Here is a 15,317-nt window from a genome sequence, read left to right as displayed (position 1 = left end):
CCGAATGCGTTAGGCTCTCTGGGATTCAATTCATGCAGTGTCACGTACACGATTCTCTAAATTTCGTTAAATAATTAGGTAAAGTTGAGAAACTTTAACTCCAATCCTTTGCCTTTATCCAGGAATGTGCATACGATCACGTGACAATCTACGACGGAGCTTCAGCTGATGAGAAGACACTGGGTCGTTTCTGCGGAGGCAAGTTGCCTCACCCGGTGGTTGCTTCTCAGAATCAGATGTACGTCGTGTTCAAGTCAGATGTATCCGTCCAGAGGAAAGGGTTCCTTGCCACGCATTCTACTGGTGAGTTTGGAATACATTTTGTTTTACCAACCGTAAGACGTACCTGACACTGTTGGACAGTGTCGGACATCCCTTTGCTACACTAGCCTTTTACTTCTTGTGAATTCTGCAAAACCAAAATCCTCCATTTGCTCTCATCGTCGCCAGTTCACCAGCCAAAATAGTCTAATTTACTCTTTCTGTCATTCCAGCATGCGGCGGCTACCTTTCAGCCTCGGACTCCGTAAAGCACCTCTACTCGCATGCGCGTTACGGCGACGACTCGTACGAATCCCGCGCAGACTGCGACTGGAACATAGTGGCGCCAATCGGCCAGTTCGTGAAACTCACGTTCTTGACGTTTGAGCTGGAGCCAGAAGCGCATTGCGGATATGATTATGTGCAGATTTTTGGGGGCTATGAAGGCAGCGCGGGAGACTATGGAAAATTTTGTGGGACTGTTGTGAGTATAATAATTTCATTATAAATATGTAACAAATGACTCCACAATAGAATATCGTCTACGAAAATTAAAACATGAAGGTTTTGAAATCCACCCGCCGAATTCTTTCGTAAAGAATGAAATGCAAACTTATGAAAATGAACTATGATCTCTTTAATATTGTACCTGCACCCCGACGAATATTATACGCGATTGGTGTACAATGCGCGCCAGAACATAAATTTTGTGTACGCCACTTCACATAATATCCCAACACTCAAACCGCGCGGTGACGGACGTACCTACATAACTTTAATTAGCGTTACCAATTTATTTTAGTCTACGAGTAAATACACAAATTCATTATTTAATTTGTCCACAGATGCCTCCAGAGTTGGTATCAACAACAGAAGCGTTGCTCGTCCGTTTCCGCACAGATGACTCAATCGTGTTCAAGGGATTCTCTGCATCTTACCAAGCGGTGAAGCCTGACGTCTGGAGTGGAGAAGAAAGCGAGGGTAGCGAAGACGAGGAAGAAGATGAAAGGATGCCGCCGCTGGTGGTGGGGAGGAGGGGACTTCGCGCGCCTCAACCAAGGTACAATAGCTTGTTGAACCTCTTATAGAGGTATGCATCGTAGGTTTGGAAATTTGAAACTTTTGAGAAAAGCAAAACTAAAAAGCTCAAGATAGAATCAGGGCAGAACAGGGCAGAATATCGAACCAAACAGACAAAACCGCATCAAAATCCTAAATTTAATGAATTTTAAAGCACCCTTGTAAACAATAGTGATCTCTCTCCAATGAGATGTTATGCCTGAAGACCGAAGTCCAAAGAAAGTGAGCAATCTAGAGCATGAAGGAAATCACCAGCGCTAACTATTCTTGCATCGTAGCAGTTCATTTTTTCAATGCCTAGGTGACAGTATGATCGTTACAGTAAGATGTAAATACCTATTTTCTTGCAGATTCGTGCGAAGGCCTACGTGACGTTGGCCGCTGCCCCGGCACCCCCGGCACCGCCGTCCGCACCGCTTCCATCGCAAGCACGACAAAGGGCTGTAAATAATGATCCACTAACTTAAACACCAATCGCAAAAAAAAACCCGAACTCGCAAGCTACCCGCCACCGACCTAGTCACAGTGCAATAAAGAGAAAAAGCGAAATTTCTTACTGTCACAACAAAGCTCTCTTAGCCAAGGCCAATATCCAATAGAATAACAATCGGATTCGAATCGATTCCAGTCTATTCGAATGTTGAACTAAATTTTTTAATACTTGTTTACTGTTTTCTTCTACTCTTTTTTGTTACAAAACTCATGCGCCTTCTGTATCGCGCATATTACACCTAAAATTAACTGAGGGGCTTTCATCGACTATATCAACAGAACGGAAGTTCTTAATATAACATAAACTTGTTTAAAATTCAAACCAAAACGGACCTTATGCGAGTGCACTGAGGTTACAATTACATTATACGCGCCCTGGTAGATAAACGCCATTGGCGTTCAACCTATGGCGTTTAAAATGTACGGATATCCGTCATTAAATAAAGGTCAGCTGTTTTATACCTACATAATGGTCAATGCGGATTGGCGGCGATGCCTCAATTTATATTTGCGACTGACTGTAAATAATGAACATAATTTCACAAAAGAGTACAACTTTATCGATGTTACTTATATAACTATCGTACCTACCGCTATCGGTATGGCCGGACAAATAAAGAAAAACAAAAAAAAACATGTTAAATTGTCATTATTTAGGTATTCGTTTAATTTCTTTAAACTCAAACAAAGGTCGAATAACATGTTGAAACCAGCTCAACACTTTGCAATTAACTCTTTAGATTAGATATTATGTCTACTATTGCGGCCGGATTCTCGGATATTCGGCCGATGGTCAGACCGAATATTGGGTATCCGTTATCTGGCCAAACCACTATCGTTTTCATCTCTTACGGCCTTCCCTAGCTGCGGGGCTACTACGAAATTCGAAAATCGAAGTTCATTTCGTTCCGTCCCTCTGACACTTATACTATTTAATACGAGAGTGAGAGGGACGGTACGATACGAACTTCGATTTTCAATAAAGACGTCCACCCGCGCCGTGCAAACCGCGTCAGCTAGCGTATATGCCCTTAGTATGATATAACATGCCAGTTTTTAAAACATCGGTTTAGTTTTGTACTCTTTTCCTTGAAACAATGAGATTGACGATTAGTTCTAATGGACTTGAGTAGGTACATATAATACTTAATTTTATTATAAGTAGTTACCAATGACAAACAAAATACTCATTACTGAATGTTAAATTAAATTATGCTTTTAACAATGGGTAGATTGTAAAGAAACCCATGCTCAAAAAAGTTCAATGAGTTTAGGATTAACTTTACATAGTTACTGAGATTAAGTTACTTATGCTATTTAAAAAAACCTTTTATCAAAAAAGTTACCAAACTTTTACAATTTAATTATGTTTTGATTGCTTGTTATGCAAATAAATATATCGACTAACAACACTAAGGAGATTGAACCACTTTTTATGGAAATTGGACCAAGTTCTGCCTAGACGATGTAAGCACACAATGCATTATGCTTCGGGCTAACATAAAAACATGAAACAAAAATTGATAGGAAATAAATAATTTACTTTGTTACGTTAAAATTATTATCAGGCGAGTATTAATCGTAATTTATTTAATTCAGTAGAAATCGAGAATTTTAACGACATACTTATGTTTTTCTTTCTAAATAAAAAGTAGGTAAGATACTCGTTAAAGTAGTTTCATATCTGGGCAGCATTTGGTCCAAATCTCGTCAACTCCACAATTAACTACTTAATTTATACGCTTTGCCATAGTTTTAAATGGTAAAATCAACAAAAATCTTCTATATACAGGAATTTCACATTAATCTTTCTCTCTAGTAACACCAGTAAAATCTTACCATGTTTCTCATAGGTACTGATCTGCCAAAGAAGACTTTCCAAAATAGCGGAAATTTTCATATAGGAAAATTTCGGAACTTCTCGCTATTTTTTATGGGGATTTAAACTTTCCATTTTTTAACTTAAATTTCCTATATGTCTTTTGAAATTTTCCAGAAATTTCCGAGAACTATTCCAACTTTTTTCGAAACTTTCCACAACTTGCACATTCTGTACTCATAGGTAGCTATTTCACGTAGGCAGGCTCTAGGACATTTCCCGCACAAAAAAAGTTAGGGACTAATGTAGTCTCCGGGACGCGTGACGGGTTAACTCCAAGTTAACTCCTAAACCAGAGAGTTAGTAGTATCAAAGTGTAGGAACTGTCAACCTTAGCCCAAGTTTTTTTTAACCCTAGACCGTGCAAGTTTGAAAAATGGAATAAACCAGAAGACGTGTTAACGGACTCCGCATACTGGGAAAATGTGGCCAAGAATCAAAACGAGGCTAAATAACAGGTATACCTTACCAGCGCCGAAGCGTCCTTGTAACACTATTCCTACCGGCTTGCTCAATATTTAAAAAATGGGACAACATGATAGGTATAATATAAATGCTTGTAACCTAGGCAAGCAATCTTTGATTCGGCTTTACCATGGAGACCTGTCCAATATGTTCTGATTCTAATTGACGGACTATTTATAATCCTTTAGGGCTCTAACCTATTTAAGTTTTATTTTTTCTTGAGTTATAGAAACAGGCATTGGCTTCAATAAGAGACAAGTAGTTACACGTTTTCTGGTTTATTCTATATTATAACTATAACTACCAATTTAATCCAAAGAAAAAAAGTTCATAACAGTGCCATAGTTTAGCTCTTAATTAAAATTTCGTAGGGCCATATTAAATAGTTTAAAAACAAGCACAATTTAGTAATAAAATGGAAAAAAGACAATATGTAATGGTAAGTATAATATTGTAAAAAGTTGACGTTAAATGTTAGGTGTTCTAAATCATATCAATGAATAATAGTCTTGCATAATATTTTTGTGGTATTTCTATGTTATCATCACTAGTCATCATTTTGAAAACAGTAACAACTGTAGGCATTTTTAGCCACTGGCAACAGTGTGCAGCAGTTAATATCTTGGTGGATGATCCAGTAAAGTGCGTAGGTATATAACACTAGCAAGACACCCTGGCTTCGAACGGGTGCAACTTTGAAGAAATAAATAAAAGTTTAATCAAAGACATCGACAACTGTACTGTTTTTATCCCCCTTTCCCTAAAACCGCTCAGGTGCGGGGCCGAGGCGCGTCATTAGTTCTATTATATTAAAAATAAACCATCCGTGAACATTATTCGTATCTAACGGATGCTAAAAGCCACATTAAAACCCTTTTCGTTGCGTAGATTAAGATCTAAACATACGACATAGGGATAGACGGCGGGAAGCGACTTTGTTTTATATATACTATGTAAAGATGTACGTCCTATATTATTAGTTTCTTTACACACAGTATGCAAATAAAAACACTTCGCGCAGTCTTTTTGTATGTATGTGCGCTTAGATCTTTTCAAACTACCAACGGATTTGAATGTGGGTTTCAGCATCAGTTAGGAACGGTCAGCAGCAGAAGTGGATGAGCGGTTGGTAGTGAAAATGATCACATAAACAAAATAAACACTTTCTCATCGTTCATTGTAACCGCTCATCCACTTCAGCGCTGACTTGTACAAAACTTTTTACGAAAAGTTTACATATACGTGAAATATAGTTACTAGCAACACTTCCAGGCTTTGCGCGAGTCTACTTTGGGGAAAGGGAGTTCACCTCACATATTTCACATATTATTATGTAAAGTGCGAATAATAAACCTATGCTTTTACCTCATTTTGTACAAAGTTGCACCCGTGCGAAGCGGAGGCGGATCGCAATTAAACTATTACTTGGTATCGCACAAATGCTATGATACTATAATTACTATAATAAATAAAGTGTAACCTATACTTGGTTTGGATAGGTATTTAACTAAATTTAAACAAAACAACGTATTCCCCCATTAAACTATGTAAATATTTACATTTCTGTATTGAAATATACTAGTCTAGTTTGTATTACAATGATAGATGAGTAAAATGTTTAAAATCCTTGAATGTACCAAATCTGGCAGCTGAAGTTTGTTAACATTTAGTAAAATAACTATCCAAACAAAGTATAGTAGAACAAACATTCACCTGAATTGTTCCCAACGTTTAATGGTACAGTCAAGGGCAAAGATATCGACACGGCCAAAGTTGCAAAAATATGTATACACGGCCTTAATGTTAAGAGCATAAAGACGTGTATACATATTTTTTAACTGGCCGTGTCGATATCTTTTCCCTTGACTGTACGAAACGAATTGGTTTTACCATGTACATTGTAGTTGCAGTAGAACAAATGAAAGACAGTTGTAAGTATCCATGATAATAGTTAATGTATTCAAAACTAAAAGTAAGGATTAAGTACTTTTTTGCATAATTCCTTGCCATAATCGGAAAAAAATTAGGTATACTTTAGCTGTTGTTTTTTACACAATCATTATGTTACTACCATGCAGCTCCGTTGTTCTACAGTCCTTTGTGAAACCTTTAACAATTCGTATAGAGTACAACATTAAAAAGTAGAAAACAAATAAAAAATAAATAAAATTTTACATACGAAATTGTTGATATACTCGTAATGAAGCAATTTTTACCAAAAGAATGTGAGTAGATGTAAAATTAAGGCTCTTATTTTAAAACTATTCTACTCTTTTATTCGTGCTCTAGATACTGTTTTCATAATTGACTAACTTGTTAGCTACGGAGCTGCAAAGTAAACACTTTGTTACAAGACTTTTTGCAACACAATAGTTATTCCTTACCTATTTTTTATTTCTATTCAACTCCTAAAAAAATCTTTTAGGTTATTGTATTAACTAATAATTGTGCCAAACAGATACTTAGTTATTTAATAAGTAGAAACCTAAGTTTGTAAAATGTTATTACGATAGCGTTTTTGTAACTTAGATGAGGAAATATGGATGCGTAGACACGTTACAATTATTTTTATTAAAACTATATAAATATCTTTAGTTTTATTTTTAAAATTCCTAACATTTACTGCGGCAATTTGAGGATAGTGCCCACTTCCAGTACTAGTGCCTGATTTTTACTTCTAACAGTCTTTATGCTAAACGTCGTGGCACCCGCTTCCTTGGCCTTAGCGGCCTTAGTAGCATGGCTACGTTCATGCCGAGTTGCGTTTGACTTTTGCGAGAACTTTCTACTGCAAACATTGCACGAATAAGGCGTCGGGCCCGTGTGCATTAACATATGTTTAGTCAACTGAACTTTCTGTTTAAATTTTTCGCCACAGATTTCACATTTGTGTTTTTTCTCGCCTTCATGGAGGAGCATATGGGCAGTGAGTTGCGGTTCTTCTTTAAACCTTTTCTGACAGATTGTGCAAGCGTGAGGCATTTCCGCAATATGGAGACGCTTGTGCTTCAGCACGTTATACTGGTATCGGAACCGTTTATTGCAAATATCACATGAAAAGGGCTTTTCTCCAGTATGTGTAAGTAAATGCGTAGCCAACTGATGCCTCCGTGTAAACGCTTTGCCGCAGATTTTGCAACAGTGCGGTTTCTTCCCCGAATGGGTAAGCTTATGTTCCGCCAAGTGAGACTGATACCGAAATTGTCTATTGCAAACTTCACAACAATATGGTTTCGCTCCGGTATGTATTCGCAAATGCTGTTTTAGATTAGTCTTAAATGAAAACCGTTTGTTACATATCTCACAAACGTGGGGCTTTTCACCTGTGTGAGTTTTTCTATGAGATTCTATTTGAGATTTAAATTGGAATTGTTTGTTACAAATTTCACATGTCAACAATTCTTTCTCACGCTCTAGATATGCTTGCGTGTTAAGTTCTAATAAGAGTGCGTGTGTTTCGCTTCTTACAGTCTTTATGCCTATAGTCCCGCTCAAGGCTTGTGGATCACCAGATGTCTGTGGAACAGACAACGGTAGCAGAGTAACTGATGTTTGTGTCGGCGTGAATGGTGATGGAATAACTTTATGAGGGGTGCCATCGCAGCGGAGCTCGTGGCGGGTCGCGTTTGATTTCTGCGAGAACTGTCTCCCGCAAGCTTTGCAGGGAAAAGGGGTCGGTCCTGTGTGTATCAACATATGTTTAGTCAATTGTATTTTCTGTTTAAAAATTTCATTACATACTTCACAAGGGTACTGTCTCTCGTCGTGCACTAGCATATGAGCAATTAGTTGTGGTTCTTCTTTAAACCGTTTCTCGCAGACTGTGCAACAGTGCGGCATTTCAGCTGCATGAATGGGTTTATGTTTCGCTAAGTGCGACTGATGTTGGAACTGTTTATTGCAAATATTACAAGCATAAGGTTTCTCTCCTGTATGTACTATCATGTGCTTAACCAATTGATGCCTGCGCATGAACTGTTTTTCACAGACTTTGCAACTATGGGGCTTCTCCCCCGTATGGGTAAACTTATGTTCTATCATATGAGACTGACAACGAAACTGTCTATTGCAAATGTCACAAGAAAATGGTTTCGCTCCAGTATGTATCCGCATGTGCTGTTTCAGATTAGTCTTAAAGGAAAAACATTTCTTGCATATGTCACAGACATGTGGTTTTTTTCCTGTATGCATTTTTTTATGGGATTCTATTTGAGACTTGAATTGAAACTGTTTGTCACATATTTCACATGTGAACAACTCTTTTTCATCTTCATGAAGCTTGTGTCTTCTGTCGTTTGTGTTACACTCATTGCTTGCCTCAGTGGCATGTCTGCTCACAGTGTGTAATTCTTTTATATGATGTTTTAAGAGAATTTTATCAGAAAACTCTTCACTGCATGTGTCACAGGACCAAGAGTGGGTGTGACCAGGATGAAGTATGTTTTTCCTGGCATTAGCTTGCATAAGCTCTTGCTTCACTTCATTTAAGGTTTCTTGTATTGATGGTACTGAAATAATAGAAAAAACTAATTTAATTTGGAGAGCACATAACACATTTACACATGAAGAAGTTTTAAAAAGAGGTATTTCTGTATAAATTATTCTTTAATTGTGAATGTAATTGTAAACTCCTTCTACTAAACTGCTCCTAAATGACTGTTCCGTTTTTAAGTGGGTTTTGGTATAAGTAGGTTTGATTTACAATTGGATCTAGTAAAACGAAACAAACGAAAAGCCGTGGTGGCCGAGTGGTTAAACCTATGGCCTCTCAAGCAGAGGACCCCGGTTCGCACCTCTGTGAACAAGCTTTACGGTGAAGGAAAACATTGTGAGGAAACCTGTATAAACCTCCGAAGCAATTCAATGGTGTGTGTGAGGTTCCCAATCCGCACTAAGCTTGCGTGGGAACTACGGCCCAGTCCCTCTCATTCTGAGAGGAGGCCTGTGCCCAGCAGTGGGACGTATATAGGCTGGGATGTAGTAAAATAAATAAATAAATACATAAGTAAATTAATATTGAATAAATCTTTATTTTTTTATTAAATCTAGATCAAGGCTTGTACAGTCAAGGGCAAAGATATTGACACGGTCAAAGTTGGGCGCAAAGATTGGGAGCCCTCTTGTTCTGAGAGGAGGCCTGTGCCCAGCAGTGGGACGTATATAGGCTGGGATGATGATGATACATATTTTTGCAACTTTGGCCGTGTCAATATCTTTGCCCTTGACTGTAACAATGTGGCACTCCAAGGCATTAGCTTGTGCCAACCAACACTTTAATGGGCCAGCTTTTTTCTTTGTTCATATATAATTTCTATGTACCTCAGACTTAAGAAAAATCCTCACCTAGAAATCCTCGTCTATTGGCCAGCCTTTATCTAGCTAGATGAACATGGCACAACACACTTTCACTGACTTATGGCTTTGCATATTTACCGTCAGCCGACTCACTTGTACAGTAGCAATCTTATTTAAAAAGTAAGAGATCCTGCAAAGGTTGCGCTTTCTCTTCATTTAGTATGGAACTTTAAAAACATGTAGTAGTTGTCTACTACATGTAATTGTACGATAACTAAGTAAAAGCTTGTAGTGAAATTGGTGTCCGCAAAATAACGTGTGAATTACTCAATTATTACCAAGGTATGGCAAACCAGCATTTAATTTCAATTTCTCCACAAGACAAAAGCCACCTGGAAAACCTAGCGTAGAAAATAATACCTTGGATTTCCACCAAGTCTGGTCCCTGTACAGTCTCGCCCTTAACGACATGACTTTGGTACAAGCTTGATGATACCGATGCCTCACTTTCGCCAGATAAATCCTCCTGCCAGTCGGCTTCTACCTTAACTTTAACACTTTCTAGCGTCATAGTAACTGCTCATAGTACATTAGACAATGAAACAACTATAAGACGTAATTAGACTATTTGATTACTTAAATTTAAAACTTAACTATTATTACAACAAACTATAAGCGTAAACACAATACATCAATTAAATTTAGGCAGACTGATAGCCTGATGATAATGATAATATAATAAGTAAGTAAAAGTAATTCAAGTCAAATCAGTCAAGTTGACGTTGACGTTCAATCAAATCAGGGTTGCCACTAGTTGTTGGATATTAGTAAAATTCTACCAATTACGTTCGAATACTTTCAGTCTCAGCGTGTTACAATCTAAAGGGCCTGATAGACAATCGCGCAAACCGCTTCGGTGCGGTGAGACCGAACTATTTTGTTGCTCTTTCTAAAATTAGCATGCTTGAGGGCATGCTTAAGCGGTTGGGTTGTAGAGTTGGGCATTGCTGCTTCCGAAGCCGAAAGCTTAATTGAACAAGTAGTTCTTTTCCGACAGCCCAGTGGTGGAAAAGTACTTCAAAGATTTTGGGCTACAAGACTTGAATCTTTCCGAGCACTACTTCCAAAATTAGTTGATTCAATTAAAATTATATCTCGTCGCTTTATTCTTCAGATATAAAGACAACAGAACATGTAGTACTTTTAATGTACTACATGTTGTCTTTATATCTTCGAATGAAGCGTACTCATATAATATCGATCGAACTTCACTTGTTAGGTTTGTTTGATCATCTAAAATATTATAGATATTGTGTAAGCTGAAACGTAATAATTTTTTACAATAAATTATTTGCGGCTTTTTGATACACTAGGTAGATACAAATTGGCGTAAGGTGCTCAATATTGTATTGAATTAAAAATGTTCTAATCGAAATGTTACTGTACAGTTTTAAATAACCAGTATAAATAAGCTATTATTTTCACCAGTATCAATGTCTGTTACGTAACGTAGTGGATCAATGTATAATCAAACTTGATCATGATCATGCAATTTAAATTGGACATACTTCCAGTGGTCAGATTGGTTTGCATTTTGGTAGAGATAATGTACATAAAGCAATTCAGGTATAGAAAACAAAAAGTACATGCAGCAAATAAAGCTTTTATTAAGAGTTTATTTCATTATTTTACCATTACATTTACAACAGAAACTTATTTATTCTGTTATGCCAGCTATTTATACAAACGTGGTAAGATAAAGCCGATTATGCATAGTCAAATAACTTTTTTTTATAAATATCGTCTGAATTTATTTCGTATATTTAATTTAGTATTACATAGGACCTTATGTAAATATTGTTTTTTATCTTTCCTAGATTAGCACATGATTTTTTTATAAATTAACATAATTGTGCTTGATCGCAATATTCTTACCCATATCTTATATCAAGCCTCTACATCTATACTACGCTACGAGTATCTATAATCATATAAATTAAAGAGATAAACCTTATTTGTTTATATGAAGGAGGCAATCTCTGGAACTACCAAACCGTTTTTTTTTCTAATTTTAAGCTATATTAATATATATATATATTCCAGATTAATATAATGTCACTTTTTATCTCGATAATGGAAATGGAACGTAGACAAACATCTAGTAATTTTTATTTTCCATTCCCTGATTTAATTCACAACTTGCTGTATCATCGTTTATGCAGACAAGGGGCATCAACTCTGGAGGAATGCTCGTATCAGCGAGTGGGTCGTCATGAATGAGCTCATGCTGTGTTAATGCTGCGAGTTCCTCAAACTGTTTATAGCAAATATTGCAAGTGAACTGTTTCTGATCTGTGTGAACTTTCATATGCGAAGTTAAATGCGTCTTTTGTTGAAACTGCATTTCACAGATATGGCAAGTATGTGGCTTTTCCCCAGTGTGAAGGAGTTTATGTTGTTCCATGTGAGACTTAGTCCGAAATTGTTTATTGCAAGATTCACACGAATACGGAAGTTCACCAGTATGGATTCGCATATGTTGAACTAAATTAGCCTTGACTGAAAAATGTTTTGTGCATACTTCGCAAACGTGAGGATGTTCTCCAGTGTGGATTTGCCTATGTTGAACCAGGTTAGATTTGTTGCGAAACTCTTTATTGCAAACCTCACAGGAATAGGGTTTTTCTCCAGTGTGTACTCGCATATGCTGAGTTAAATTGGTCTTGAAAGAAAACGTTTTGTTGCAAACCTGGCAGACATGAGGCTGTTCTCCAGTGTGTATCTTTTTATGCTGCACCATGTTAGATTTGTTTCTAAACTCTTTATGGCAAATGTCGCAAGAATAGGGTTTTTCTCCTGTGTGGATCCGCATATGCTGTGTCAAATTTGTCTTAAATGAAAACTGTTTGTCACAGACTTGACAAACATGTGGGTTCACGCCTGTATGAATTTGTTTATGCTGCGCCACATTAGACTTATTCCGAAACTGCTTGTTGCAAATATCACAAGAGAAAGGCTTCTCACCTGTGTGAATCCGCATGTGCTGAGTTACACTAGTTTTGGATGAATATTTCTTGTGGCAGATTTTACAATAGTGTGATTTCTTTTTGTGGGTTGGCATATGCTTAGCTAAGCTATTTTTGTCTATAAACTCTAGATCGCACTTATCACAAGGGAATGTGCTTGGTTTATTAGTAGGTATTTTTCTTTTACGTAGTATCAAACCTGACATGCTTCGAAGTTTTATGATGGAAATGTCAGTGTCTGTTTTATCTTCTTCATCTGTTGTTACATGCTGCTTGACACTTCCCTTTGTCTTATATAGCTCGTGCATTTTTATATGATTCACTAAGGAACTTTTATGTACAAATTCTTTGTTGCACGTGTCACAGATCCAAGTGCAAGTGTTATTTTCCTGGGTATCAACAACAGTTACGTTTTCAGTCATTTCTATTTTAGACTTGTTATATTCTCTAACTTAAATCCGTCAATAAGTACATCAAGATTCTTGATACACTTTATAACAAGCACACCTTGTTATATTAAAAAGGATGTCTTGAGCACCCTTTAGCGCTGCTGTATGCTTTATCACTGCTTCTTTGGTTGATATGATGAAGCTGAAAGAAAAACAAAACAAAGTTGAGCTACAGAGATCATATTTTAATATGGTAAAAAATCCTGACCTAATGAAAAAAGTGCTTCGTTTAGACATATACACCGTGTTCTTTTTGATATCCGTTACCTTTGGCAGACGACTCAGTTCACTGATATGAACTACCTGATAATTAAATTGATTGCGAAACGTGACATTTTTTTAATTAAATTCTTTTTTCTTGCATAATATTATAATAGCTTCACATTCGTTGTTAACAAACTTAACAAGTGACATTGACGTTATGGACTTTGAAAAAAATCATAAATTAAGGACCTTTACGCTGTTTTACTGCTAATAATTAATTATCTTAACTCTTGTTATCTTTTAAACAGTAAGAGTTAGGCCACTAGTGTCTTAGCGAAGTTAACTTCATTTGACCTGTAGATTGTCCCCTTAAAGTTAACGGATATCAAAAATAAGACGGTGTAGAAGCTTGTCAGTCTAGTTCACAAGGCGAAATACCGACGCACTGGTCTCGGGTGGACAGACTTATATCTATTTGAAATAAACAATTAAAATTTTGCGATTCCTCCAAGATCGTTTTTTATTGGTGAATCCTAAATTTGAATAAAAAAAACCTTATCATGCAAGAAGTTTTCTCGTCCAAAAATTACCGTTTTTACATAGAAAGTTGACATTTGGTATTTAGCTAGGTAATGGTGTAGACAGGTAAATACAAAATAAATCAAAACTGAAAACAGTTTATTTTTTCATTATGAATTTTCCATTGTTACAATAAAAAATCACTGCTAAACTATATGAATTAACAGCTAGCGCCACTGCAATACATAATTGAGGGCCTATTTATGTAATGAAGGAAATAAATACCTACTTACCTAATTGATAACAAATCCCATCCCGTAAAAAACATTAATGTGAATAGGTACATTTCAAGTTCGTAAATGATTTTGCTAATAAAAGAAGTGAGAAACTAAGTTCTATTCATTAAATTTAAATTGTTGATAAATATAAGTAATATAAGTTGTTCGGTAGCTTCGGTGTGCCGTACTTGGATGAAATTTCTATCAAAGCTACCTAGATCATAGGTCTGATCATGCATAGCATTTTTAATTGGATCTGCTCCTTAATAGTGCAACTTGGCAAGTTTTGATTACCAACCTTAATCTTCGAGTATGAATATAACATTCATGCAATCAAAAAACATTATGCTATGCACGAAAAGACCTGTGATCTGATAAGCTTTGAAAGAACTTTTATAAAGTCATAATTAATTTAGGTACATTTATGTTTTCCATGGGATTAACAAAGAACATATCTATTCTCAGTATAAGCTGTAATGAGATATCTCAAGATTTATAAAGTTATCTCAGTTGCTTTTTTTTGAATTAACATAGTAATTAAATTATTGGCAGTAACTGCATCTTAATTAATATGGTAAATCAATAAATAATTGAAGGAGGAGCTTAGTCGTGCCTCTTTAATTATTTATGTAAGTATCACATTAAATAAATACCTTGGATTGAGTGATCCTATTGTGGCTCCTCAGCCAGGGATTTTTTCATCCCCTTTCTGTTTTCTTTTTAAGGCGTCAATTGTACATAATTATATGCACTTTACTTCACATAATTGTACATTTGCTGCACACAATACTGTCCACTAAATAGAAATTCACAATTTAAATACAAAGGGAAACGCTATTCACAATAACTACAAAATGTTCATCCTTTCTTAAGAGTCACGGGTAATTAATGTTTACGGCAAGTCTGAAGGCGTAGCATTAAATTTAGTGTTCAAACTTCTTGTAGGGTCGATGAAATCACACAAACAACTAGCTAATTGCTATAATTAATTTATATAGTAATATAATAAATGAAATAGCATCCTAGCTAGACTAACTAAATACTAGTATTTTAACACGAAATATTGGCCCAAGCTAAACTATTAACCATTTGCTTCAATAAGCAAGCTTGCTTGACAGTTAATGCAGCAGTGTTACCACCTAAGACAAAACTAGTTCTACTAATTTCGTTCGGATACTTTCTTGATAACACGAGTTGTTTTTTTTTTTACTACTGAACGCTGTAATTGCATGACCACCGTGCTGTAGACCCTATGTAGACCAAAAGCACTGAAAACCCTCAGTTACATCAAGTTAGTATACTTAAATTGGAGGTTGAATTTGAACTCAATCAAGGTAGTTTCTGCCTGCAATCTGCCGTGATGTTGACA

At 36.3% G+C, this 15,317-nt stretch overlaps 3 protein-coding genes across 4 annotated transcripts in view; 1 reads left to right on the top strand and 2 right to left on the bottom strand.

Moving 5' to 3' along the window:
- Window positions 1-6,767, top strand: part of LOC141427286 (bone morphogenetic protein 1-like) — a 101,215-nt gene extending 94,448 nt beyond the window's left edge. Inside the window, exons 18-21 of the mRNA XM_074086582.1 lie at window positions 123-303; window positions 495-745; window positions 1,107-1,321; window positions 1,692-6,767. Coding sequence (XP_073942683.1) covers window positions 123-303; window positions 495-745; window positions 1,107-1,321; window positions 1,692-1,713 — 669 coding nt within the window. The 3' untranslated portion in view covers window positions 1,714-6,767. The remainder of the gene's footprint in view (window positions 1-122; window positions 304-494; window positions 746-1,106; window positions 1,322-1,691) is intronic.
- Window positions 6,590-10,429, bottom strand: LOC141427281 (uncharacterized). Of its 2 annotated transcripts, none has more exons than XM_074086573.1 (2): window positions 9,893-10,429; window positions 6,590-8,685 (listed from the first exon to the last, which is right to left on the bottom strand). In XM_074086573.1, exons 1-2 carry the CDS (start codon window positions 10,041-10,043, stop codon window positions 6,797-6,799), a joined length of 2,040 nt encoding a protein of 679 aa, XP_073942674.1. In that variant the 5' UTR covers window positions 10,044-10,429; the 3' UTR covers window positions 6,590-6,796. The 2 variants fall into 2 exon arrangements, with proteins under 2 accessions (XP_073942674.1, XP_073942675.1); XM_074086574.1 differs by lacking the exon at window positions 9,893-10,429 and adding an exon at window positions 9,521-9,886.
- Window positions 10,430-11,119: 690 nt separating this feature from the next.
- LOC141427284 (uncharacterized) lies at window positions 11,120-15,070 on the bottom strand. The gene is made up of 2 exons (XM_074086578.1): window positions 14,602-15,070; window positions 11,120-13,089 (listed from the first exon to the last, which is right to left on the bottom strand). Exon 2 carries the CDS (start codon window positions 12,918-12,920, stop codon window positions 11,631-11,633), a length of 1,290 nt encoding a protein of 429 aa, XP_073942679.1. The 5' UTR covers window positions 12,921-13,089; window positions 14,602-15,070; the 3' UTR covers window positions 11,120-11,630.
- Window positions 15,071-15,317: the final 247 nt, after the last annotated feature.

The sequence above is a fragment of the Choristoneura fumiferana genome, chromosome 4 (genome assembly GCF_025370935.1).
Source record: "Choristoneura fumiferana chromosome 4, NRCan_CFum_1, whole genome shotgun sequence".
Taxonomy (NCBI): Eukaryota; Metazoa; Arthropoda; class Insecta; order Lepidoptera; family Tortricidae; genus Choristoneura; species Choristoneura fumiferana.
Note: the sequence above shows the minus strand (reverse complement) of the source record. Positions and strands in the feature narration are given on the sequence as shown.